This window comes from Amia ocellicauda, chromosome 14 (genome assembly GCF_036373705.1).
Source record: "Amia ocellicauda isolate fAmiCal2 chromosome 14, fAmiCal2.hap1, whole genome shotgun sequence".
NCBI lineage: Eukaryota > Metazoa > Chordata > Actinopteri > Amiiformes > Amiidae > Amia > Amia ocellicauda.
This window is the reverse complement of record NC_089863.1, coordinates 29,865,195-29,891,118: the sequence shown is the minus strand read 5'-3', so window position 1 is coordinate 29,891,118 and position 25,924 is coordinate 29,865,195. Positions and strand designations below refer to the sequence as shown.

The window sequence follows — 25,924 nt, the reverse complement described above, 5'->3', positions numbered from 1 at the left end:
ATGATTTGTCCATGATGTCGAATGATCGTAGACTTGGAATAAGGGGGTACAAAAGCTCAGACACAAAAGTGTCCGTCCGGGAAAGTATTCCTGGACAGTGCTGTTCTGAAAGGCATTGAAGCTACTGAGAAGCAGGAGACTTCAAAACTAGCGTCAGGTTTTCTTCTAAGGTCAGAAAAAAATGGCTAAAGATTCTGCATTTTCCTGAGTCACCTCTTCTGACATCCCCTGCCTTCTCTGGTTCATCTGTAACAATTGTAGCTTAGTGCTAAATAAGGGCTCTAGGTTTATTGATAAACTAAAATAAAGAATTTATCCAACAAGTTAATTCAATACTTGTTTAAATTCTATTAATCTGATCTCTTCTTTGCTCAGTCAATTATGGCTAGTATTAATAATATGCTTGTCTCCAGGGAAATACCTTTTTACTCCCCAAACAAGCACTGAGTGACAATGTTGTTCAGTCTTCAAACGTCGATTGTTCCTTTCCATGAACAAATCAATTCTGGTTTGAAAAACTGTTTATTGATATTCAAATCTGTAAAGCACTCTAAATAGAAATCTGATTGATGTATTGATGTATTGATTTCACAATGAGGTGGACCTGGTGTGCCAAGTCACCACTAAATCCTTAAATACCACACTGGTAGTAATAACGAGAGCTAAACTGAGATCAATGTTTAAACTGGCTCAACATGGAGAGTAAGTGCGTCTAGGTGACCCCATTCCTCAAGGTTATTACTATCCACTGTAGTGAAATAGTTCCCCTTTAATGCCAACCTGCCCATTATTCTATCCAAGAGTACAACACTGAAGAAATGTTTTCAGTAGAAAGTACAGCTTATGCATCATACGCGTTTTCCCCCAGAACAGTGAAATCCCTTGCATAGACAGATGCTAAAGCAACCTGCTTAAACACAGTGAAGCTGCAGATTGGTGTACTGGCGGTCAGTGTGTCCCATATGAGTTGCCGTAGAGTAATTCTACATTGTCAGAGTTGCTAGCCATGGTCCTGAAGTTACGTCAACCAGTCCTTGCCAAATGTAAGAAACGCACCCAAAAAGCCATTATCTTTTTTTTTTTACCCCTTTTTTCCTTTCACAAAATAAAACCTCTTGAGCTCTTGACTATCTTACAAGACCAAGCACAGCAGAGGTGGCCTTTGAACCCACTGGGAGGTATTTTATCGATTTAAAGGGTTTATATAATCCTATCACTATAATATCACGCCTTCTTTCCTTGATTGTCCGGATTCCTCAGATGAGCAACTAGAATTAGATTGTTTTTCCTCACGTCTGCCATCTGGATCGATTTCTGCATGTGTGCTACGGCCAATTGTACTTCCTGTACCGACCGCATCACAGGAAGTGACCTTGTGGTTTCTTGGGCAGACGCCACCACTCTCATCATTTAGGATCGTAAACATTTTTGGTACAGAGAACAAAGAAATGACAACTGAGGGTCAATGTGCACAAAACTAGGTGGGCTGCAATCATTTTTGCGTGCAGCTATAGAGCACAGACATTTCAGGCATTATAAAATCAATTACTTAAGTACATTTGCACACAAAGACACAAGGCCACTTCCTGCGATGCTGTCGGTACTTTTGGGGAGAGCGAGTGTCGACAGGCTCTGTTACTACACGTTTAGCGATCATTTCAAATTTCGAATCGTATTCAATTGATTGTTGATCCTAACAGGTAAGCAAAGGTAATTAAAAATATAGGTGCAAGTTTATAAGACACCCTTTAACACAAACCAGGTCAAACTAACGGAAGGGGTATAAACACTGTGAAAGAAGTAACAGTAATATTGTGTATGTGTGTGTGTGTGTTTCTAGTCCAGACACTCACCAAGCTATGCAATATGACTTCCAGCCCATTCATTCCCAGTAAGTGATGAAAAAAAGCAAATTTCTTAAAACAACAAACAAAAAAACAACATACAATTTCAAGTTCTTGTATGTTTTCTGCATTAGTACAATTTGTATGCAGTTTAACAAGGATTGAAACACTGCAAATAAAACCGCTCTAACAGTAATCCAGGAATTCTCATCTCCCCAATAAAAGCTAGCCAAAAAAAACACCTGTGTGTATATATATACACGTGTGTGTGTGTGTGTGTATATATATATATATATATATATATATATATATATATATATATATATATATATATATATATATATATATATATATATATATATATATATATATATATATATACACACACACACACACACACACAAAAGAGAAAGTGTGCACACAATGTCTGACCATCTGTCACTGTTTGAAGCCCAATACTTCACAACTTGTTTTAGAAGTACAAAATAAATTAATAACAATAATAATAATTACAAAGAAAAAAAAACATTAATGAAACAAACGGGACATGATTTGAATTCTAACCAAAGCCGTGGTTCATTTCCAGGAGCTATTTGGCAATCCAGTCGTTCTTCAGTGAAGAAGCAGCAGGTAGACACATTTTGCCATGAATAATATTTCCCACACAGGCCCATAGCTACATTTGAGCCGTGTGTGCAGCTTGGTGCTTGGGGATCGGGGGTGAACTGCAATACGTTGGGGAATGCCAGCGCTAGCAGAGAGGGCTGGCAAGCTTCGGATGCGAGAAGTGGACAGACCTTCCCTTCGAGCTGCACACTTGTGAACTGAAAGAAAGTGCGGCACAGATTCACTCGTCTGTTATTGAGAATGAGCTGCTGTGGGGGGTGGAAGCAGAGCCATGAGCAATCCAGGAGCGCTTCCTTTATCAGAGGGGTCCCTGCTGTGCTGGAACGTGTGACTTACGGACGTCTAAACTCTCTCTTGTGATTGTCTGCGATTTCACTCTGTTGGCTGATCAAGTGCACTGAATCTGCACCCTGCACTGTGTGTGTGTTACTCTGTGATACAATGTCATTAGGCCTGTGATACATTTTTTATATTATTATTATTATTATTATTTACATCTCTCAGCTTTACAATGAGTGGACCACTCGGCCTTATAAACATGAATCACCCTAATCAGAGTCCCCACCTCCATCATGTAAAGAGAGCACCACTGGGAGGAACTGGAATCGCAGACAGCAATTACAGGGACTGATTTCTCTCTCTGTACTGCTATAGAAATTCTCATGCTGTGCAGTGCTTATCGGATAAGCCTCCATAATAATAAAACACTGAAGTTTCATTAATTTTTTTTAATCCTCATTCGGGAGAAAACCTGTGTTAAACCTTGTTACAGCAAGTTATATGACTAAAGCCCTAGCAGTCCACTTCAAAACCAGCCCCACCAACCCCACCGGAGACAGCTCAATCACAATCACATGTCAATCAACTCTAACAGGACCACCACTGGAACTGTGCTGCTGATCACTGGACAATGCCCTCAACAGGTGCATGTTAGAAGGCAAAGAGGTCTCTCTCGCCCCAGGAGGCTTAGGGATTGCATAGTAGTCCAGACGCATTGCACTCTCTGTACCACAGGGTGCCATTCGAAGGTTTCCCCGTTACAAAATACGCAGATTTTTCATAGTTTTGTGTCTATTATTAGGCCTGGAGTAGGTTCCCTCTTGACAAATGAAGTTCACCAATATCTGAGGACATTACTCAAACAGGAATATCTCGCCTGCTTTCATTTTCCGAGCCGTTTCTACCTGTTTCTTGGTAGCTTTTCGTGCATCGTGGGGTCGTTAACTTTTTTTTTTTGCGCAAGACTATTAGATACTGCTCTGTGAGTATTACTTGCACATACAAATGCTCTCCACTGGGTGGTGCTCTGGGACAGGGGGCTTTTCAAGAGACCAGCTGGGCTTGTTGATAAGAAATGATAGACACTTTGTTATTTAAAAGCAGTAGGGCTGTGGATATACAAAGAACATATGGCAGTTCACACCCGACCCCTGAAAACGGCACCAGGGGCTGGAGAACAGGAGTGATGAAGGTCTGGAGGGGTTTGACTTAAACAAACCTGCGCAAGAAAATCAGCAAGCAAACATGAAACCACTTGAAACTAGGTGGACTTAGAACAGAGAAATAAAATGGACAAAAAAACCAAACAAAATGACCTCCTTTCCCATCTTCCATAATTCACCGGGAAACCCCCTCTCCATGTGTCCCTCATGGCCTGATTGATAAGACATTAATGAGTCTTAATAGAATGAATTGGATTATTACTATCGCTTTTCGATTCTTATTGCATTTCCAGTAACAGGCATGGAGAGAGAGGGGCAATTCTCTTTCTGGTTTGTCAGTACTGGATCTGGAAAGAGGGCAGGGCAGTGGCGAGGGCTTGTATAAATACCTCCCTAGTCGAGAACGGGTGTGAGAGAGAGAGAGAGAGAGAGAGGGAGATGTGGGCGTGGCTTCAGAACCTGTGTACGGCCGGCTCCGCTTCCCTTCGTCTGAGCTCCTCTCGGTAGCAGTACGAGCAGTAGTTGCTGGTCTCTGGGTGCCCGTAGTAGGCGCACGTGGGAGTTTTGCATTTGGTGGGCTGAGCCCCGCCCCCGGCGGAAAAGTGCCGCCCCGGGGGGGTTGCATTACGGCTGTCTGAGCTCCGCCGGGCTTCCCTGTAGCCATTGCTGTAGCCCGCCTCGCCCCCGGGCTCCAGGGTGGGGTAGTCAGGGGGCGGGAGCTGCTCCTCTTCCTGCGGTGCAGGTGAGAAGCAGCGGCCCGCCCGGGAGGGGCTGCCCGAGGGTGGGTGGTACTGCGGGTGAGGAGGGCCCTGCGCCAGAGGGCAGTGGCGGGGCAGCGTGGCATACGAGGGCAGGCCGCTGTATGAGGACGAGGGGCCGGAGGAGGAGGAGGAGCCCCCGGCCAGCTGGCGCCGCGTCTCCAGGTAGCTGGGCGGCTGGCCGTGGAGGTGGGCGCCGGGGGTGACCACGCTGGGCCGGGGGATGGTGAGGACCCCGGAGAAGGCGGGCGAGAAGGGCTTGAGGGCCGGGTGGTTGAAGGACGGGGGAGGCGAGCCGCCTCGGGGGTCGTCCTTGGGGTCGTAGCAGCGGAAGCCCGTCTCTGTCCCGGCCCCTTCCTTCGGGGCCCCGTTGAGTGCTGCGCCCGTGGGGGTGGCGGGGCCCCCCAGCCGCTCCTTCCGCTCCGCCTCCCTCCTCTGCTCCTGCTCGGCCCGGAAGCGCTCCTCGGCGTCGGCCAGGTAGCGCTGGATCATCTCCTCCTGGAAGGGCTGCCGGTTGCTGGTGGTGAGCAGGCCGGCGAAGATGAACTTCCTCTCGCCCTGCATGGCGGCCCGCAGGATGCTGAGGGTCAGCTTGACATCCGTGCTGTACTTGTAGGGGTCTCCGGCCTGCCGCTCGCTGCCGGAGGAGGGGGAGCCCTTCCCCGAGCCCGTCTCCTTTCCTCCTTGGGCGGAGGGCGATCCCTCCTTGCTGCCCTTGCGGCCCTTCAGCGATCCCTTCTTCTTCTTCTCCAGTGTCTCCCCAGCCTGCTTGCTCCCGCTGCCGCCCGCCGTCTTGCCCGTCATCAGGCCACCCACGTTCTTCTTCAGCTTGCTGCCCAGGCTCTTGCCGAAGCTGCCCAGCTTGTTGGCCACCGAGTCGGCCCTCTTCTTGTCCTTGTCCTTCTTGGCCTTCTCCTTGCCCCCCGAGCTGGAGCTGGACGAGCTGCTGGATGAGCTGGAGGAGCTGGAGCCGGCTGCCTTCCCCAAGACTGGCGCCGTGCTGCTGCTCCCGTTGGCAGCGCCTCCCGAGCCAGGTGCCGAGCTGCCCCCACCTCCGCCGTTGGAGCTGCTGCACACCGACTCCTTGTCCGACTCGCCCGAGTCCAGGGGCGTCCGGGCCTCGTCCCCCGCGGAGGCTGTGGGGGATTCGGGCTGAGCCAGCGGGGCTTGCTAAGTTGAGAAAGAAAAAGAATGAGAGAGAGAGAGAGAAAGAAAGAAAGGGAGAGGGAGAGAACAAAAATTAGTACTAGAAACTCATATCTGGCATTACCAGACTTCCAGGGCCTTGGGTTTTACCATTAGTTTACTTTGCTTTCCTACAAATATTTGTCCTGATCATCCAAAGTGCTTGAATAGATTTGGAACAGGGCCTTTGATGAAGCTGACCGGCCAACAGATTTGAATCCAGATACGGCAGAAATCTGTCGAAATATTACCATTCTGGTTCACCATCTCACCCTCACAAAAAAACAAAAACAAAAAAAAAACATTAAACCATTTATTTTCAGCTGAATGTTTTAGATGGCAGGCAACATTATCTGTGGTGCCAAACCTGCACAACCTAATCTCTCCTTATCGTATGTATGTGTCTGCCTGTTTGTTTAACACAGTTGTCCACATCACGCCGCGTTTAAAGAAGCCATTACCTCAACTCACGTCTGTATCTTTCCAGGCTTGAAGGGATTAGTGAAAGAATGTTAAATATTCAAGTTCCGTGGATCTAGAACGTTTATATTGTAATTAAGATTGAGAAGGAGCAAGGATGCCAATTGGTTACCTGAGCCTCACAAGGGAGAGGCAGCCACGTCACAGTCATGTAGTTGTGCAGTAAGTTGAGTTTGGCCTCTAGAGACAGCGTCACACTGCAGAGAGTCAGAGAGAGAGGGGAGGGGAGGAAGAGACATGTTTTAGTTTTTTTCCACTGTTTCAACCTAATTCTTCAGGGGAGAAGTCCCACACTGACAGTTATGAAATGTTTGTGTTTATATTAGGGGTGTTTTTGTATCGTCTCTTTATTTACATTACACATCTCAGGGTGCTATACCTGGCTAGCCTCACGTTGTCTACGTCATCTTTGCCCCACTCCCAGTCTCTCCCGGGGTCCACCGCGAAGTGGACGGGCAGTAGCTTGTGCTCGGAGTCGGTCAGCGGGATCACAGCTGTGCAGGACAGGAGAGACAGAAGAACACGAGAGAGAGAGAGAGAGAGGGTGAGCGCAAGAGAGTTACAAACCCAGAGAGCTCTGTTACACCCCATCTTAGTCCCTCTCTTGAAGAATCCCAGCTGCAACTAAATGGCTGGTGCAGCATGTTCCCAACCCCCGCCACTCTTTGTGTAAAGAACTGCCTCCCTGTTGTGAACCCTTCCATTGATTTCCACAACATAGAGAGAGCACAAAAGATCTTGCATTGGTTTCAAGAGTGAAAAACAACCCCACGACAACAGCCTGCTAAGTCCATCGGCTTAGACCATCCTATGATAGACCTCGTCCATTGATTGGATTATGAGGACTTTCTGTTCAGACAAATTATATTTTTTTCATATACTTTACACATGTCGGTATTAAACGTATAAAATCAATATGCAATTCTGCTGGAAAGAGTGATGGTGGAATAAATAATAAACAGAAGGGATTAATCAGTTTTACTGGTTATATGTGCAGATGTATTAAAAGTGTGTAATTGGTTCATTATAAAATGCAATTGTGAATCACAGTGGGGTTTGGATTGAAAGTTACATTGACTACTTCTATTATCAATGTATTATTATTATTGAAAGGCTCTTTCGTTTGTAATTGAATACTCTTTATGAAGGCTAGGCATCTGAAAGGGGGTTTCTCCTTTTGTCCAACAAGGAAAAATAGCACAATTTGTGAAAGAAAAAAAGAAAAGGTTGCGACAGTAGGTTGCTAGGGAACAAGGATCTCTTGTCGGGTATACAACATACATAAACACACAATAATACAGATGCTGCTTATATGCAAGTGCCAGGTTGTAACAGTGCCGCACCTCTGTATTTGGGGGACTATTGCTACAGCAGGAGGAGCCATTCATGTTCAGGACTATATGCTTTAATGCATTTCCTAATTTGCATACATTTACTACCCATTGTGATGCTCCCCCTATTGCTTCTTGATGTTTTATGTACATATTCTTGCCTTACTGCAACTGTTTCTGTACAAATGGTGTTTACGCCAACTAAGTTTTGCATTGCATTTTTGCTTGATTTGGATTTACTTTTATTTGGACTTGTATTGCATACTGTATTCATTTTATATTGTATAGTATGTAATGTGTTGCAAAAATGTTTTTTAGTCTTCCTGGTTAAGGGCATCTGATAAGGAAAAAAAAAAAATTACTCACTACTACTAATAAAATAGTTAACATTGTTTCTTCCATGAAATCATAGAATCGTTGGTACCTTAAAAGGGCACCATATCTGTGTGCTTCTTTAATCCCATGTGTACTCTTTGCCAAGTGTTTGGTATCCCATGAAAGCTGAGACTCTCAGCTTTTGAACGATGTGAAAAAAATGTTTTTTATACCCTCCCCCCTACGCATTCTGAAATGGGGGTGTGGCTCTGAATGACGGCAGGCAACATGGAAACTGTCAATCGGATGTGTTTGAGAATGAAACTCACTGGTAGCCAAGAGAATAAACTTTCAAACGATGTGCACATGTAGGAATACAGTGCAACTTCTATGCACAGGAGCTGCGCATAACACTGTCCAATAATGCTTAAGAGGGTGTATTAACAGTATATAACTCTGCAATGTACATTATTTTTCAGTTTTTGGCAACCTAAACTGTTTTAGGCCTTTAAAATAAATGCAGTGGCTACACCTCCTGACACATGACTGCACTGGTGGATCAGGACTGGACTGGCAAGGGAAACCAGGGTACCTTGCTCTTTGGAGCCATCGTTCTGTTCCATGGAGACCAGGGCGGAGAAGTGGGCCTGATCGTAGGCCAGCACGAGGGGGGAGCGGTGACACTTGGCTGAGGGCACCTCCAGGGGAAGGTAGATGCCTCCAAATGGGATGGGCGCAAAGGCTGAAGGGAGAGAAGGGGGGTGGTTAGTAACCCGATGCAAGCAAAGGATGAGATTGTGCCACTGCACTGTTGTAATGCTGGAGACGGAGGCTGGCCATGTTTATTAAACACTCTCTCTCAGACACACGCAGGGGCCGTGGTGCCAAACGCCCGGCGAAGCGTGTTCACTGCAAACGCCCACCGTTTCACAGGCTGCACTGCCGTCGCCACAATGTAGGGAACACACAAAGACACGCACTGACACAAATACGACTATAAGTGTGTGTGTGTGTGTGTGTGTGTGTGTCACTCTCTCACACAACGCCTACCCTGTGCTGGATGAAACTGTAATTTAAGTGGATAGATAGATGATAATAATGATAACAATACCTTCCCCTCCAGAGTCTCTCAGCATGGTATCCGCTACGACCACGATGGGCCGGCGCAGAACGTGTGCTAGGACGAACACGTGGAACTCCTCCAGACTCTCATAGACTGGCTCCTCTAAAGACTCCGCCCTACACAGAGAGCAGAGAGAGAGGGAGACACAGAGAGCAGAGAGAGAGAGAGGGAGAGAGAAATTTATTTACTGCTGAACTGGGCTGTAAAGTCCATCAAGCCATTACCAAAATAAAAACACCCCACTGAAAACCACGGTTACATTTAGAAGACGTAGCATAAACGGTAAGAGTGTCTGTTATGAAACAAAGAAAGAACACCTCCACAATGGCTATGCATGTCACAGCACTGTAAACCTGACTGTGTCACAGTGATAAACTGTGTGCAGTGGCATCGCAGTGCAGGTTGGGCAGTGGGAACCCCTCTCCGTGCTCCGGTACATACCCTGCACAGCTGGGCCCGTTGGTGCTGTAGTGTATCCTGGGCTCGCTGGAGGCCAGCTTCAGTAACTCGTTCCACTCCTTCTGCCACTCATCCTCCGTGTACACCAGGCCGGACTGCGGGGGCACAAGAGCAGTGAGCTGTGAGCGTTGCCCCACTCTTCTAGTGGTGGAACGGGCATGGGACAGGCGGTGTCCAGAACACAGAACACACACCTGACTGCCGACAGCAAAGTCACGCCACTGTTCAAGTGGTCAGTGTTGCTGACAGGCCATGTCACCACACAGCTGATAACGGGTACATGGAGCCAATGGCATTGCAGGAATCAGATGGGCACTTTTCTCAGTGTTTATTGCCACGGGCTGATAATCTGTGTCAGCTGTATTCACTACTGTATTAAGAACTGCTTTCCAATAAAAGGACACACTTTAAACTGCAACACCTTTCAGAGCGACACACTAATCAGTCACTCTGCCCTTGTGTAGTTCTTGGAGCGAAAAGAAAGACTTGTTGAGAGCAATTTATTCATGGATTAAAGGTCAAACTAACAAGTATTACACAAAGCCATGACTATATACTGACTAACAGGTGAAAAGATATGGCGGGTCACAGTGGGCACAGCGTGGCCGGGTACCTCTTTGTTCTGCTGGGTCTGCTGCCACCTCCAGCGACGTCTCAGTGCCTCCTTCTCCAGGCCCTTGTCCATCAGGGTGTATAGAGACTTGCGCAGCATTAGGTCCCGGTCATGGAAACCCCACATCCCTACAGAGAAGGAGAGGAGATGAGACACACGGACATGTAAGCACGTTTAAGACCATCTCCTATAGCTATACCTCTGATATTTGACATATGAAACAGATTATATTGCACCCAACTCAATAAACTACCTTCTACTTTAAAGTGTATTACTGCTGCTGCTACTACAACAGCTAAAATGGAATTGCCAACAATAAGCAGGGTGTTGGGCCATTGGGATTGAGGTCTAGTGACTGGGAGGGCCCTGGATGAGGGGTAACTTCACCCTCGTGCTCCTCCAACCACCCGTTTACAGCGTCTGCCCCCTGGACTGGATCAGCTTTGTACCGAAGACAGGCTGCATCCTGGTAGGCAACACGGATGTTTTGGCCTAACTGCAGCTCTTTGATGATGAGATCTTTCCTTCCTTCCATCCATCCATATAGTCAATGTTAGGATTTCTTAAACAACAACAACATAATAATAATAATAAAAGAACAGTCCTTGTTACCTAGTGAGGCAGCATGCAGGAGGCAGTTTCCATCGCCTGTTGTAGCCAAGGGTAACAGGCTCTGACAGCTGGCTCCCACTCGTGTCCACCAGTTCAGACGACCTAAATAAAACACAAAACTCATGAACGGGGACGAACACAGACACACACGAACAAGCATGAACGAATGAACGAACACACACACACACACAGACACGATCGAACCAACACACACACAAACGAACTAACACACGCGCGCACACACACACGAACGAATGAACGAACACATTCCCTCGACAAGTTTAGCATGCCCAGACGTCGGACTCCTGTATAGTTTCTTTGCCATTGTGTGCCATTGTGTGTGGAAATCCAAAGCAAATCCTCACACAACCATAGGCTGTGTGAGCCTGTGTGAGCCCTGCGCCCCACTGCCAGTACCACACAAAGCTGGCTAAGCCCCCTCCGTCTCTCCTCTCCCATTAAAAAAAAAATAATGGTTTAGTGTTTCCAGCCTGGCAGCCCACACTGCTGCTCAAGCAAGCCTCCCAGATCCTGATTTGTCAGAAAGGAATTTAAGATGGAGTGGCGATTGGGTGACCATGTTTTGCTCCAACAGGGGGGGAGTGTTCTGCATTAAGGTCTTGTGGTTGGTTACTATGAATGCCTCAGATAGCCTATAGTCCTGAAAGGGAGCCGTGCTGGGCTACTGGTTCAGGCCTGTCTTTTGACCACATTTCACCCAGAGCGTCCATTAGGGTTACAGTCTATGCGTGTTGTCAGTGCCAGAATGTGTGGGCAAGCTCAAAACCCACAGCATCGGCCCCTGAACTGACAATCGGGGAGGAGGTGTGGCACCTACTAGACAGCATGCAATTCTCCATACCTCCCTCTCTATGTAAATTAAAATTATAATTTAGAGATGTATTTCATTTATTTAGAGAGAGATCTTCAAATTACTTCCTGTATGTAGCCCAAGATTATCACTTCCTGTTCACTTGTTCATTCATTTCTATGTACCTGAATGAGGAAATGGGAAGTGATAATCTCAGCCAACATACAGGAAGTCATTTGCAGATAACTCAATGATTTGAAGATATCTGCAAATACATTCTGAGATATCTTTAAATTATACGTTTGACTTTCCATTCTCTCTCTCTCTCTCATCCAGATATCACTAGAGAGTTTATAGTTCAAAATATCAGAACCGTCCAAGATGTTCTCAATTTCATTTTGCTAGGAAGCAGTCATTCTCTCGTCACCTACTCTAGGATGGAAATCTCGGCAGGAAAAGTAGGGTTATCTGGAAGTCTAAACTGAAGACGTGAGCGCTGCTCCCGACTTGACTAGATCACATTTCTCCTCTTATCACAAGCCATCATCATTCAACCGTCCTCTATTGCATGTCCTGAAGCTATGTGCCTTACACTAAGCCTGTATATTCTATGAAATGGAAGAGCCTCAGTAGAAATCTATGCAGATCAACCTCAGCGCTAACCAGAGGTCCTACGACGCGAGTCCTGTGCTTCTCTATTCATCAACCCAGCTGCTGGACATCAATCGCATACATTGTTACGGACTTTATTCAGAACTCTACTACGCAGACAAATAATGATATTGAAACTCTAGATTCCCCATTCAGTGGCCTGCTGCGGTGGTGGCGAACTGGACCTGCGTGCTCCAGGGCCACCATCATGGACTGCTCGATCAGGTCCCTCTCGATGAAGCCGCGGAACTCCTCCCTGTAGATGGTGAGGTCGGGCAGCTGGAAGGTGCACAGGGGGGTGTCCAGGAGCGGCTCACTGCTGCTGCCACCCGTGCTGGAGACGTGGGAGCGCGCCAGGGACACGATGGTCGAGCTGGCGTGGGAGATGCCACGGGACAGTCGCTTCTCTGTGAGGGAGAGGGAGAGGGGTAAACTACTACTACTGTAGTACAACTACTAAGAGTATTATTAACAATAATAACACATCAACAATAAAGACCCAGTAAAGGTGTTCTATAGAGGCTGCCAACCTTGTACCATGTCGTCCTGTCTGTGCAGCAGTGGGCGCCCCCCCGACCTGGCCAGCTCTTTCTCTGGGTTCCGGAAGCCCCTTTCCTCTGCGAAGGAGTAGGGCAGGTTCCCAGCATGCACCTGCCGGAGCTGCTCGAAGTCGCTGAGAGCGGCACTCAGATCCCAGTTCTTGCCTTTGAGAGCGGAGAGGAAAGAGACATCCAGTCACAACACGACAGAGGGCCAAGACGTGAGAAAGGGGCTTTACGTGCACATAGAATGGTGACCTCATGAAATCTGTGGCATCATGTGACATCTCAGTTTTTCGGTAACTTTAAGTGCTGTGTAATTACTTCTAGAGCATTTAAAGTACTTACACTGCAGTCATGAATAATTATAATGTAGGTAATGTGTAAGTATGCATGCTTTTGAGTTATTACACAAATCGGTCATTTTACATAACTACACACAATTGTTACACACAATTGCCCATTTAAAAGGGCCATGGTTACAAAAACATTTCTATCTTGCCACAGTGGTTGTAAATGATTGTTATAGGATAACACGGTGTTCAAAAACATCTTCAGCATGTCAAAATGTACCAGCCTCTACCCTCATTAAAATATTTCCGATTGTCAAAACAACTTGTGTATATATATATATATATATATATATACACACACGTGTGCACACACGTGTGCACACACACACACACACACACACACACACACACCAGAGTAGATACGAAGATACGAACAACACAGCCAAAATCACATGTGTAAAAACTAAACAGCTTCCACTTGACTTTAACTGCAGTAATTAATCATCCAATTTAGGCTGCTGTGAGACCGGAAAAGGCCTGGGGAGACTCGATCTCCACACAGGTGTGTTGGTGCCGGTCGGGAGCCGGCGTCAGCACATTGCTCCACAGTACCTTCTAGGAGGTCTCTGGCCAGCCCCGGCTCAGCCCCTGTGGATCGGACAAAGTCGGACAGGACAGCGTCCATATCCAAGGTCATGTGATCATGAATTCGGAGTGGAGCGGCGCCGGCTGAAGCGAGAAAAAATTCGGCCCCAGATCACCGACTGAGAGGGGTGGGGGGGGGAGGGAGGGTTGGATCTCTCCTCCGCTTCAGACTGCCTCTCACAGCCACACCTGAGGAACACAAACAACATTATTATTGCTTTACTGTGATGCGACTGTTGTACTGGAACTTTCCATTCCGGGGGGCCGCGTTAAACAATGTAAAAGCATATCATTTTGAAGGCTATTGAAACTCTCATCCTAAAAGGTGGTGTGACCTCTAGACGATCCACTTCTATTTGAGCGGCCAAATCAAGAGTCCTTTTAGCTCCCTTTAACAAAGGGAAAATCAGCTGCTTTGGCAATATCCAAACTAGCAAACAAAAGAACATTCAGCACACACAAATACACACCAAAAACGACAATTTGCTGCAGCACCAAGACAGGGCTCTAGGTGCCGCCAATCTGCAGGGATACATCACAAAGCAAACTGCCATTCCTGTCTGTACTAAAGAACATCAGTACAGTGATGTTAGTTGTTCTCTGCCAATATCGCTTTCTGATTGGCAGTTCCAGTTCATGACAGTGGGTGATTATGATTAGAACACCTCTGTGTTCACCTCCCAGCTTTGTGATTGGATGCGATATTAATAAGTTGTGTTTTACAAACCCCACATACAGTCATCTCCATACAGACCATCTAGTGCAAAAGTTAAGCACATTTTACTGCATATTCTCACTATTTCACCCACGTTTAAACATCAGATCTTGTTGTGTTGAGCTGATCAGACATACAGGGGCCCACTGTAAAATCGCATCAATTCATGCAGTGACAGTACACTGCTCTTCAACATATTAAAATACTGTATAGTCATGATGTCTCACACTGAAGCAACAAAGCACATTACATAAACCCTAAGATAGATCTGTGTGTGTGTGTGTGTGTGTGTGTGTGTGTGTGTGGTGTGAGAGAGAGAATCAGTTTCCCTCAGCTCTTCCCACACTGCTGAATCATCTGTGCTGATTCTGTGCAGCTGCTCTCTGATGTAAAGTGTCAATCGCAGAAGTCTGTGTCATTCTATAGCAGAACCAGAACCAGAACTAGAGTGGTACAGAATAACGAAAGAGCCACAGAACTGTAGTAATTCACTTACTAAGTAATATATAGTCCTTCCTTAGAATAAAACTGTCTTTGGCTTAGCTTTCTGTATCTGCAGTCCTGTGTTTTCACCTAGTTTAACCTCTCCATCTTAAAAAAAAAAAAAAAAAAAAAAATACAAATCAAATTCCTCTGCAATGCATTCTTTCTGCTAATTCCAATATAGTTCTGACTCCAGTCTCTAAACAGGTGCCTCTATGGAAACCGAAGCCCCAGACGTTTAGCTTTTTCCATTCCTAAGTCTTCGTAAATAACTTCTCTCCCCACCAAACGCACTACACAACATGCAAGAGACACACAGATTGTACAAAAGGATGCATGCGGAATATAAAGTAGCTTCTACAGCAGTATGCAAGAAAGGCAAGATGGAGGGAGAGGGAAGCAATCTGTGCGCCTCGCTCAACAACTCGGCAACACCCCACCGCCAACTGTTGGACTCACAATGAACGCCACTTCTGAAACGAAAGGTGCGCCCCTAACACAGGTTTTCAAATCCTTTCCAAAAATAACTATTGTTCAGTTACACGTTTTAGGCCTATAGGCCTATTTTTATTGCGAGTAATAAACAGTGATAAGTAAACAGCAAAAAGGCAGGGAGTAATGCTATTAGCTAGATGAGAGATTGATTTATTTCTGTCGATGTGGTGAATGGAGATCTTACGGTGTCTCTCTTGGGCAGGTTTGGTATGTATACAGTACTGCAATGCAGAGCCATGTACATTGGACAAAGCCTCGGAGTTAAATGTCATATGATTTTGGTCTATATATGATCTAACCCAGTGTCCAACAAACTGCAAAGAAATCATGGCACAGTTGGTACAGCTTAAAGAACCGTACTTGTTCAATGTGGTTGGCCATGGTCTCAAGAGCGGCTGACACTGGCAAAACCTCAGAATGCAGCTGCGCACCATTGACCAGAAAAACAAAGGATGCATTCCAAGAACGGCAAGTGCAACTGGGCAGAGGAGTTATTTCTGCTCAGCGCTAGGAAGAGCTCTACCATCCGCTCAGGTTGTTTACGAGCACCTAGGACACATTGTACGGAGGGACTAAAGTTCTTCTGCAGCAGCAGACTCCACTACACAAACCGTGACTTCACGTCGTTGGCTGTGCTAAAGGAGTGGAGGGGAATCCCATGCCAACATGCTTTTTTCCAGTGCTCCAACTTCGAGGTGAGTTCTTTATGCTTAGAAATCATGGACTCGATGCCTCAAACAAACTGCATTTGGGGGTTCTTCAAGAAAACTTTGTCGCCTAATCCAATGGGAGCACGTTTCTATAGGTTTCCCTCTCGGCTGCAATACAGGCTGGCTGACTAATATAATTCAGGCGTAATTATGTGAATCTTCCTAATCCGTGGGGCCGAGCACTTGACAGTTCACTGGACTTGTGTTGGAGCCATACAAACCCACTCCCTGCCCCACTATTGTTCACCTGACATCACAAGACCGGACTGGGGGGAGAGACTACGGACGGCCTGGCGCTGGGTGAATGGAGTCACTGTGCAGCTCTGCAGACGAGAGTGATTTATCAAGCCCACTGCCTTTACATGTGACCTCACATCTTGAGCAGGGGTGGACCGCTTTGTGTTCTTTGTTTTTCTTTATTTTTTGTTTGGCTATTTCTTTTGCGGTTCGTGTTCAAGTGCCTGGGAGGAAAACAAATCGCGATCTTCTGAGCACTGCATCCAAACTAAGGTGTGATCCTATGGCTCTGCTGTCTCTGGTAACCATCTACCCTGCTGGTTTTCGTTGCAACCGAGCTCTGGATTACTTAACTGAACTAGTAATTTCCTAAAACAGAGCCTTTTAATTATTTTTAACAGTAGGGGTTTTTAAGTTAAGTATAAAATTGTATAAAGAAATTATCTTATTAAGGAACCAACTTTTTATCAGTTACACAATTGAAAGAGTCAAATGTAATCAAATTACTTCAATTAAGGGTTCAATTAAGTCATTAATAAAAGTAAAGCTCAGCTGGAACAAAACCCAGCAGGGTAGGTGGTACTCCAGGACAGGTTTGAGAACCACTGAAATAGCCTAGATAATACACAAGTCAATTTGAACACTTCACAATTCATGATACAACAATATATGAAATAAGAGTAACATTTTATGTACAGAACTTTTACATTATTTTAAGCAGATGGAGATTTCAATTAAATAACCACTTAAAGCACTTTTTGCTAAACACATTTTTAAAAGTCAGATTAAGTTTTTAATGCCAATTCCCCTTTTTAGACCCATTCCAAGTTCCAATTCCCATTCTTTTAGATATTGGCATAAAAGACTCTAGTGGAACTGGAATTGAATGGAAAAAGGAATTACAGACTGAACTGGAATTGAAAACCTGGAATTGTCTCCAGTCCTGTTGAGGAGAAGAACTCAGATCACCTGTTGATTCTAGGTCTAGGTCTTAATCAGTTTCAAACTGAAAACAACCTACAACACCTGCAGGGACCTGACCCTTGAGGACTGGAATTGTCCACCTCTGGAACAGGTGGAACAGCTGCAAGAGTCTCTGCTGATTAACTGAGTAGGAACAAGAGAGGGGAGACTGCGGAGAGAGCACTCGATAAAGCCTAAAAACCTGAAGAATGCCTCTGCTTCTAACCAGATCAAATCAGTCTCCCTCATTTCATGCCCCACATTTCTGATTAACTGGTACCACCTGAAGGGGAGAGAGGTGCAGCGAGAGGATGGTTTGTGCAGAGAGAGTGGTGGGGAGAGAGAAAGGAGGCAGAGAGCTAGGTCAGAACTGAGAGACTGGGGAAGAGATAGAAAGACTGAGTTACAAACCCGGAGAGCTCCGTACACCCCAACTTAGTCCTTCAATTCTCTTGAAGCATCCCAGCTGCAACTAAATGGCTGGTGCAGCATGTTCCCAACCCCCACCACTCTTTGCGTAAAGAACCACCTCCCTGTTGTGAACCCTGCCATTGATTTCCACAACATAGAGAGAGCACATTTGTTTTAAAAACAACCTCACGACAACGAGCCTGTTAAGTCCCCTGGCTTAGACCCTGCTATGATAGACCTCTAGTGATTAGGTACCTGGGTTAAACGGGCATCTTTATAAACATACACATGAATATATATTTTTTTCACCTATATATAAAAAGCCTATCTTTAACCACAGCGCTTTATCCAGCCCGGATCAGGCTCAGTCACTTCCTGTCCAGTGACGCTGGACTTCAGCTCGGCCTGCTAATCATCAGTGACAGCACTTATTTACAGCAGCTGCAATTAGGAGATTTACGCTGGCCATTGTTCATAAGGGAGCCTGGTTTCCGACCAGATTAGCCCCCCCTCACTGTGCTTCTAACTTTAACTCTCCCCCCAGGTGAACTGAGAGTTGCCTTGGCTCCTCTGCCAAATCTCCGTGACCCGGCCGGGCGGACGACACACGCTCCTGCTAGAACAAAAGCCAAAGACATGGGCCATCTAGGAGTCAGAGACCCCCGTCTGAAGGTGGAAGACATTTTGGGTGTCTATGGCTACTCTGTGATGTTGGCTAGGTTGAGGACCTGCTATCCACACCTTTCAGTTGGCCGCCCTGCTCTTATTGCACGGCAAGGAGGGTGAGGGAGTGAGTCATACTGGGACAAAAGGTCCAGAACAAAACAAAACGGTAATTTCCCCAAACTGGAAGAACGCCCTAGTCTTTTGTTATCCATTACACAATGCTCGTTCATTCAGTTTGAACACCAGCAATGCAATTGGAAAACGCTCTGATCTTTATAGATGGCAGAAGAAGGAAGATCTCACTGCTTTGAATGATTATAAAGTGTTAAATGTCTCTCGTTTAGGAGGAGGAGGTAGCCCTCATCCCTGCTCTGAAACAACCCTCTCTCTTCCTCGTCACTCTATGGCAGTAGCAGAACCTGAGCGATGATACGGCACCATGATTAGGTATATAAATGGTATTTATTGTAATTTTAAGTAATACTGCACAGTTGACTTTTAATCTGTGCAATTCCCCTACTGCAATCTCTCCAAGATTAGCTCTGATTATCCACACACAGCTGCATTGAGACATCCTGTATGTCCCATCTTAAAATATATATATACGATTACAGCGCCCCAGAACAGCCAATTCATATAGAAACCTCGAAAGTAGGAGAGAAACATAGAATCGAATCTGTCCTAATTTCTGATGCGATACTTTTCAAGGACAGCTCAAAACGGTACATGCTCATTTTTTCCCCCCAATTAGCTGCCACCTTGATTAGTAATCACTCAGTATGCCGGTGTGTCCAACTCCACTGGGGGGGTATTGTGATTCCAGCCCTGCTCTGTGCTACTGAACTGCTTTAAAATTACAATAATTAAGTGGATATATTTAACATATCTCCTTAAGGCTCCACAAAGTTCAGTGGATCAGCTGTGGGGCGGAGGGGGGGGGGGGGGAGGGTACATAAATATATATGAATGACTTTAATTAGCCTAATTCAGATGATAATTCCAGTCCAGTTTGATAGATTGATAGTTCTGGTATGAAGCAACTGCATTGAAAAGGCAAAAGGCTACAAAACAAAACATTAAATATCAGTTTGAACCATATAGGCTTATTTAACACACAATGTAAGGAAGTCTCCGATATAGAGGCAGCTGAGGGGTCAATAGGAGACACTTGTGGCCCACAGGGCATATAGGCCTAAGAGGAACATTGCAGTAATATGATGGTCTTTCAGACAATAGTCACTTTTTATTGAATCCAAGTCTATTTATTTTCTCTCAGATTACTGGACCACTTGGGGACCCTGTCCAATGTAATCCCCTCCTCCCATGACTCTATAGCACATAAGGAAAGGGTGTAACCACAGGATAATACACTGACATAAGGCATGTTTATCTTATATTTTCAGTTGAAGCAGACTTCTTTAAGATCCCTCCTCAAGCCCAGTCTAATACTCACTACAGTGCCGCCCATGTGACCAGTGTTCTTTATTAGAACCAATTATTTTCATGATTTGACCTTTTAATATATGTATTTTTTTAATTAGCCTATTTTCTCTCTTCAGACAGACGGCAATGTAATTACTCTTTGAGTCTCCCGTGTTTTAAACCGATCGAACAGCTTATCCATTTAATGACGAAATCCAAAATCAGTACACAGTGTTGACAGAGACGTCGTTAGCAGTTAAAGAGAAAATAATTACAATTGTAAAGGAAGCAAACAACGCCACACTAACTGATAAGAACTTCCTTGTATTGAACTGCCACCGTTTACAGCTGAATTGCCATTTAATTCATAAACTGGGCGATTACATAAATTACGTCAAGTGTCTTAATGCACTATAGGCCATGACACTATTCTTCACCCAAAGAGTGTCTAGTAGGTGCACCACCTTGTCGAAATCTGACGTTTATTATTAATATTATTAGATTTGTCACGTTGGTATCAACTACAGCAAATGGTGTTTGAATGAAAGCGGAGACACATTAGAGCTTTAGAAAAATGAAGCAGAAGCCTAAATGACAACTAGTATAACACAGGACATTAATATAAAGCCACACTATATGGAATTACCGTGAAAAAAAACTAAAGAGTTTTGGCAGTTCTGGCAGTTTTGTGTCCATCAGTTCACTATTGGTTAAGCCATGAAATGTCACATTGTGAAACACTGTAATGGCCTTCAGTTGGGTTTTAGACAGATGCCATGTTTTTGAAAGTTAGGCCTACACTTTTAAATATGAAATAGCAATGGCATACTGTTGCACACTTCTAGTTCCATCTTTACGGCGAGAGTTCAATTTACATTTTGGGTTTCATTTGGGTCTTTGCAGTGCATGTGTGACACATTTTCCATCATTATAAATCACCCCGACAAAAAAAGATTACGCAAATGATTTTAGTGATTAAAAACTGGTAAGTTGCATTTTACTTTCAGAAGCGCAATCCAGTTTAAGACAGTCTGACAGTAATTGAAGGACATTTGTTTTATTTCTATGGAGTGACAGTTCAAAGCTTATTTCCTAACTCTGGAATCTCTAGTTTCAGCGTCCGACAAAATCCAAAGAGACATCATTGATAAATAATAAGAACAGCTTTGTGGAAGTTAACAATTCACCGAATAACGATTTCAAATGAAGTGTGTCAATACTATCAACCATGCCTGTACTGAACGGAATATCGCAGCAGATGTGGAATAAATGGCCGGGAGAGAAATTACACTCTCCCACACACATCCACCAGATTTAATTAAGATTTTGCAGAGTTAAGGAAAAAAAAATAATTCAGTTCATTCTGCATGAAACCAAGTCACAGGTGTTTTTGTTTTTAAATTGCTTCGACTTCAATTACATTTGTGTCTGTGTGTGCTTTCCTTCGGGTGGGGGGTTATTAGAGTGTCAGTTATCGGCCTGCTATTCAGGAAAATGCAGGGCAAAGACCGACCCCCATTCACAGATAAACGGTCCTAACTTGGATGTCACAACGTAGAGGTCAAAAGTGGAGTTGGAGTCATCATTAAAGCTCTCGAACAGTGCTGTCATTTCGGTCTATGCAATTGTCTGGGAGAGAAAATACAAAACGGTGCCCATTTAAGGGGACCTTTAACAACAAGAATGCAAAGAATTGACAGAGGGAAACGGAAGAGTGGACATACTCATTTAAAAGCAGTGCCACAATCCATTCACCCTTTTAGGTTTATGAAATCCTAGTCTGCAGAGACGTCACCACTACCACATCACAATGTAAATAGTATTGGCCTGGGTGTCAAGAACACTTTCTAATTCATCCATTGATCACAGAGGAGAGAGACATGTCTGCGGTCTCTGGCCCAGTCAGAGTGGGTATCTAGCAATGGCCAGGTCCAGAGCTCCTGTACTAGAGCACACAGAGAGGGCACCTTCTATACCCTCTGTTCTCTGCCCACGTACAGATGAGACGCTAGGGTGTTCAAGTGTCTTAACTCTTGAGCCCAGTTGAAAGTCTTAAAATTCTGCATATTGACCAAGGGAGTGGCAGTACAGATCTACACTGCCACCAAATTGCAGATCTGCCTGAAACTGGGGTGCAGTATGCAGAATAATAATCAATAAAAATAATCACAGTGCTTTGTATACTTTATTGCTGTCACGGATTGTGGCTTCTCTCGCTACACACTTTCAGTTTCTGTAGCCATTTCTGGCTGCATTATTCCACTCGCACTCATAAAAACCAAGCAACGCAAACCCAAATACCAAAAAAAAAATAGCAGTAATATAACAGATCACCAACACAAACGCATTACCATCTCCACACAAACTCAACACAATCAAAGTCAACCACGTTGGCCCTTTAACACAAAGGTCATGTCAGCTCAGAGCACACAAGAGTGCGAGATCGGAGGGGAGGGTGAGGCTGCGTGGCTGTAGTCCGCCGCTCTCTCGGGTAGATTAGTGCTGAGAGGCTTCCTGTGACCGACGTGCCGCTCGGAGTGTCTGTGGTCATGATGGGGGAGATGGGGGTTTTCATAGATACGGCTGCAAAGGACGACGGCTCGCCGATTCAGCTTGCGTTTGCAAATGCCAAAACTTGTTTTGAATGAGTCTGAAAGATGTCAAACACACATACACAAACACTGTTACTCACAGACTGCCGTTTTTCCACTCTTCCACATCATCCTTTAATGAATTGTTTTTTTCCTTTATTTTAACAGATTTTTACTGCGTGATTTTTCACAGAAAAGATACTTTATACAAAACACTTTCCTTTAAACGAATTTGTCCTATAGCCAGTTCTGACCCATGTTAACAGACCAGCCACAGAGTTTATGGTTTAAATATGACATCTCTGTATGTAGTTGTATTGTGAGCGAGAGATCTTTTTAGTTAGATACATCCGTCTGTCTGGAGTATAAATACAAAAGAACAAGACAGCAGTCAATCAATCAATGCACTTCGAAGTTTCAAACACAGAAGCATATTCGGCATTTCACTTTCAGTGACTTAAGATTCATTGGACATAATCTTTATTCAGCTGAACTGTGCATCACTTCAGTTGTTCAACAAGAGGTGTCCTTCCCATTACCAGTGTGATGCCAAATACATCGTCTCCATGCCAAATAGTGTCAGTCCGTTTATGTGAGCAGGAGACTTTATAATAGAGTAAAGATTGCACTTAGTCAATCCATAACAAAAAAGCAAAGAAAATAATGCAATACAAACTGAAAGTACATACTTATGAATAACACCCTGTAGTTATCTCATATCTGTAGTCATGTGACTGTTTTCAATATCTAGACCAGCGAACTTTACTTGAGCGAAATATTTTGGGAATCCTGAGCTGTAGATTAAAAGCATGGTGGTGTAAAGCCAGTGAGGGGTTAGTGCTGTCACAATGAACGGATGATATTTTTGTTTGACACTGGCTGACTTGGCAAGGGCCACCTTGTGTGACCTCATCGTCTGTACATGTGCCCAAAACGTCCGGCGGCCAGGGTGTGTGCGTGTCCGTGTCTGTCTGTGACTAACGGCTGCTGTGGGTCAGATCTCCTCTTATGCTAACTGACCCCCAGGATCAACATCGAGGCCCGGGGGCGGACAGTCATTCAGTCGGCGCTGATAAATCCCCCCGTTTCCCTGTCAGAGCAGTTACAGTGCCACAGCTTTGGAGTCTGCAGGGCTGTGCTGCTTATCGTCACACTGGGTCCTTCATAAAAAATAAATAAAAAAAAAAAACAGTACAGGACAGAAGAGTTCCCAGAATTCAGTACCTTGCAGGCTGATTTCTGCTCCGATTTGTTTTATTGAAATGAAGCATTGTTTCACATGTTTGACTGGGTTATCCCCAACAACACACCATCTGTAGGCATCTGTAGACGATTAGCCTATATTTAAAATGTTGAATAACGATGAAGTTGTTAAGGTAACTAAGACCAGCACAAAGGTGATGTCATCTTTGAGCACCAGATAGACATAATGAGACTAATAATGAAACTTAATAATAATGAAAATGAGATATAGCCTAGTTTTTTTTTTTGGAATAGAGTTTAAAGAACAGTAAAAGATTCAAGAAGTTATGCGGCGAAAAGCTTCAAACTGACCATTCCCTTAAAACACTGAATAACCCGATAGGGGCAGGCAAGAAGTGGGCACTGTTTTCCAGCTTCAGTTGATTCATAATTTCATGTTGTAATGCTTTCCAGGAATCTGTTCCAATGAGATCAGACCCTTTTTGAATGCACATTAGCGTATACTAGTATTGAAGTCACAGGAAAATGCCTGATATGTTTCCATAAAAGCACTGCCTCTGGTATTAGACTTTGATATAGGTTCACTGCCATTTATTTTCTTGGCTTAGTAAAAGGTTTCCCCTTTGATCTGGAGGAGAAATCATTCCAGGACTTTGTGTTAACAATTCAACTACTGTCCAGGCCAGGGAAAGTGTCTATTGGGGTCTACTTTTATTACTTAAGGGGAAAAAAACAATAACCCTGAATTATTGATATTTAAAATACAGAGCAATAATACCACAGTGCTATAATCACTTAAACGTTTTTATTCTTCCTGCTCTAGATCAATGCTCCTTGCGTGTGACATCACCGCTGCCAGTTGAGCACCGACTACAACAGGCTGTCTTTGTTGGTTTCCCGAAGGCATAGATTATCAGATAGATTTTTAGTTCTGGTGCTGGAGTGATGTAATCCGCCCAGTGTGTGTGTGTGTGTGTGTGTGTTCAACAGCTACAATTCTGCCCGCTTCGAGAGGGCATTTAACCACATGAGTCACGGCACAGCGCTCAGCTAGGACAGGAAGTGCAGAGAGAACAGCACGCCCTGATGCAGAGACGAGACCCACAGCACACCTTCACACAGGGGTGCCATTGTGGTGCACAAAGAGACAGACACACAGGCCAGCTGAATAACAGAGAACAGCAGAATAAGACACACTATTAAAACCAATTGCTAATAATATCGATAAAGGAATGGCGCTTTCAAATCCATTAAAAGGTGGCAACCCCAGGGACACATTATTGCGGAAGGCTCGGTTGCTTTACTTCTGCATTGATTTTTCTTGTTTTTAAAGTTAAACCTATGCCCCCTCAATCCCGCACATTTTTTTTTTGTGGTTAGACAAGTGAAATTGTCGCAGGCCTATCTCTCTCCACTGCTGCAACTGCGAGGCAGCACTGGAAATAGCTTGAAAAATGCGTGTCTGTGGGTATGTGGGGAGCGAGTTATTATATTGGAGTCACAAGGTACAGGTAAACACATCAAAATCTAGTCTCTCTGCTCATTCGATTGCTGCTCAAGAGAGAAATCAGTGAGGTTTTGTGCGTCTGACATTGCACCACCCCTTCACACAAACAAAGCGGAGGAAAAGAAAACCAAATCATAAGAATAATACATAGAACAATAAAGCTCAGTTCCCAGAAAGCGCTTAACATATTACAAACCATTACATTCCCATTGACCGGGACAGTTTCACGAGTCTGTATTCGAGCTGACAGGGGGACGGACATGCGATACTGTCCCGAGCAGGGTAGAGAAAGAAGTCTTTTCAACGGTAGGCCGACTCTTTTTAATGCCGTTGCCGAGCCTTTATTTCTCGCCTGTTGTTTTCTTGTAAGGAGATCCAGAAGCAGAGCTACCCCGAGTCAGGCGAGCTGCGAGGGGGTTTATTTAGTTAGAAACTGTGAGTGCTTATGGCAGGGGAGAAAGATAGTGGTGCTTAAGACTAATGTACACAAATGCATCAATAAAAGCTCTTAACTGACGCCACACAGCTTAATTCTTAGGCTTGCAAGGATCATAAAGGACGAGGATATAAATCATTTAACTGAACTGCTCTTTCCAACCAATCCGGAAGTGGGAAGCAGTTTGGTGGTATAAGGATGTCTGCTGGTTGTGGTGTTGACACTTTTCAAACTGGTCCCTTGCATTGCCGTGCCAACATATGAGAAAAAGACAGTATGAAAATACTGTAAGATAGCATAGCTGTGGGTCACTACTCCAGACCCCAGCTACTCTTTGTGTAAAGACTCATGTGCTAT

The 25,924-nt window shown here is 44.7% G+C and overlaps 1 protein-coding gene across 1 annotated transcript in view; it reads right to left on the bottom strand.

The window, feature by feature from the left end:
- Positions 1–2,205: 2,205 nt before the first annotated feature.
- otud7b (OTU deubiquitinase 7B) overlaps positions 2,206–25,924 on the bottom strand; it is a 46,416-nt gene continuing 22,697 nt past the window's right edge. Inside the window, exons 2-12 of the mRNA XM_066721592.1 lie at positions 13,696–13,917; positions 12,782–12,955; positions 12,437–12,658; positions 10,790–10,891; positions 10,178–10,305; positions 9,547–9,659; positions 9,094–9,221; positions 8,575–8,724; positions 6,716–6,830; positions 6,449–6,533; positions 2,206–5,841 (exon numbers count right to left, since the gene is read on the bottom strand). Coding sequence (XP_066577689.1) covers positions 4,366–5,841; positions 6,449–6,533; positions 6,716–6,830; positions 8,575–8,724; positions 9,094–9,221; positions 9,547–9,659; positions 10,178–10,305; positions 10,790–10,891; positions 12,437–12,658; positions 12,782–12,955; positions 13,696–13,780 — 2,778 coding nt within the window. The 5' untranslated portion in view covers positions 13,781–13,917 and the 3' untranslated portion in view covers positions 2,206–4,365. The remainder of the gene's footprint in view (positions 5,842–6,448; positions 6,534–6,715; positions 6,831–8,574; positions 8,725–9,093; positions 9,222–9,546; positions 9,660–10,177; positions 10,306–10,789; positions 10,892–12,436; positions 12,659–12,781; positions 12,956–13,695; positions 13,918–25,924) is intronic.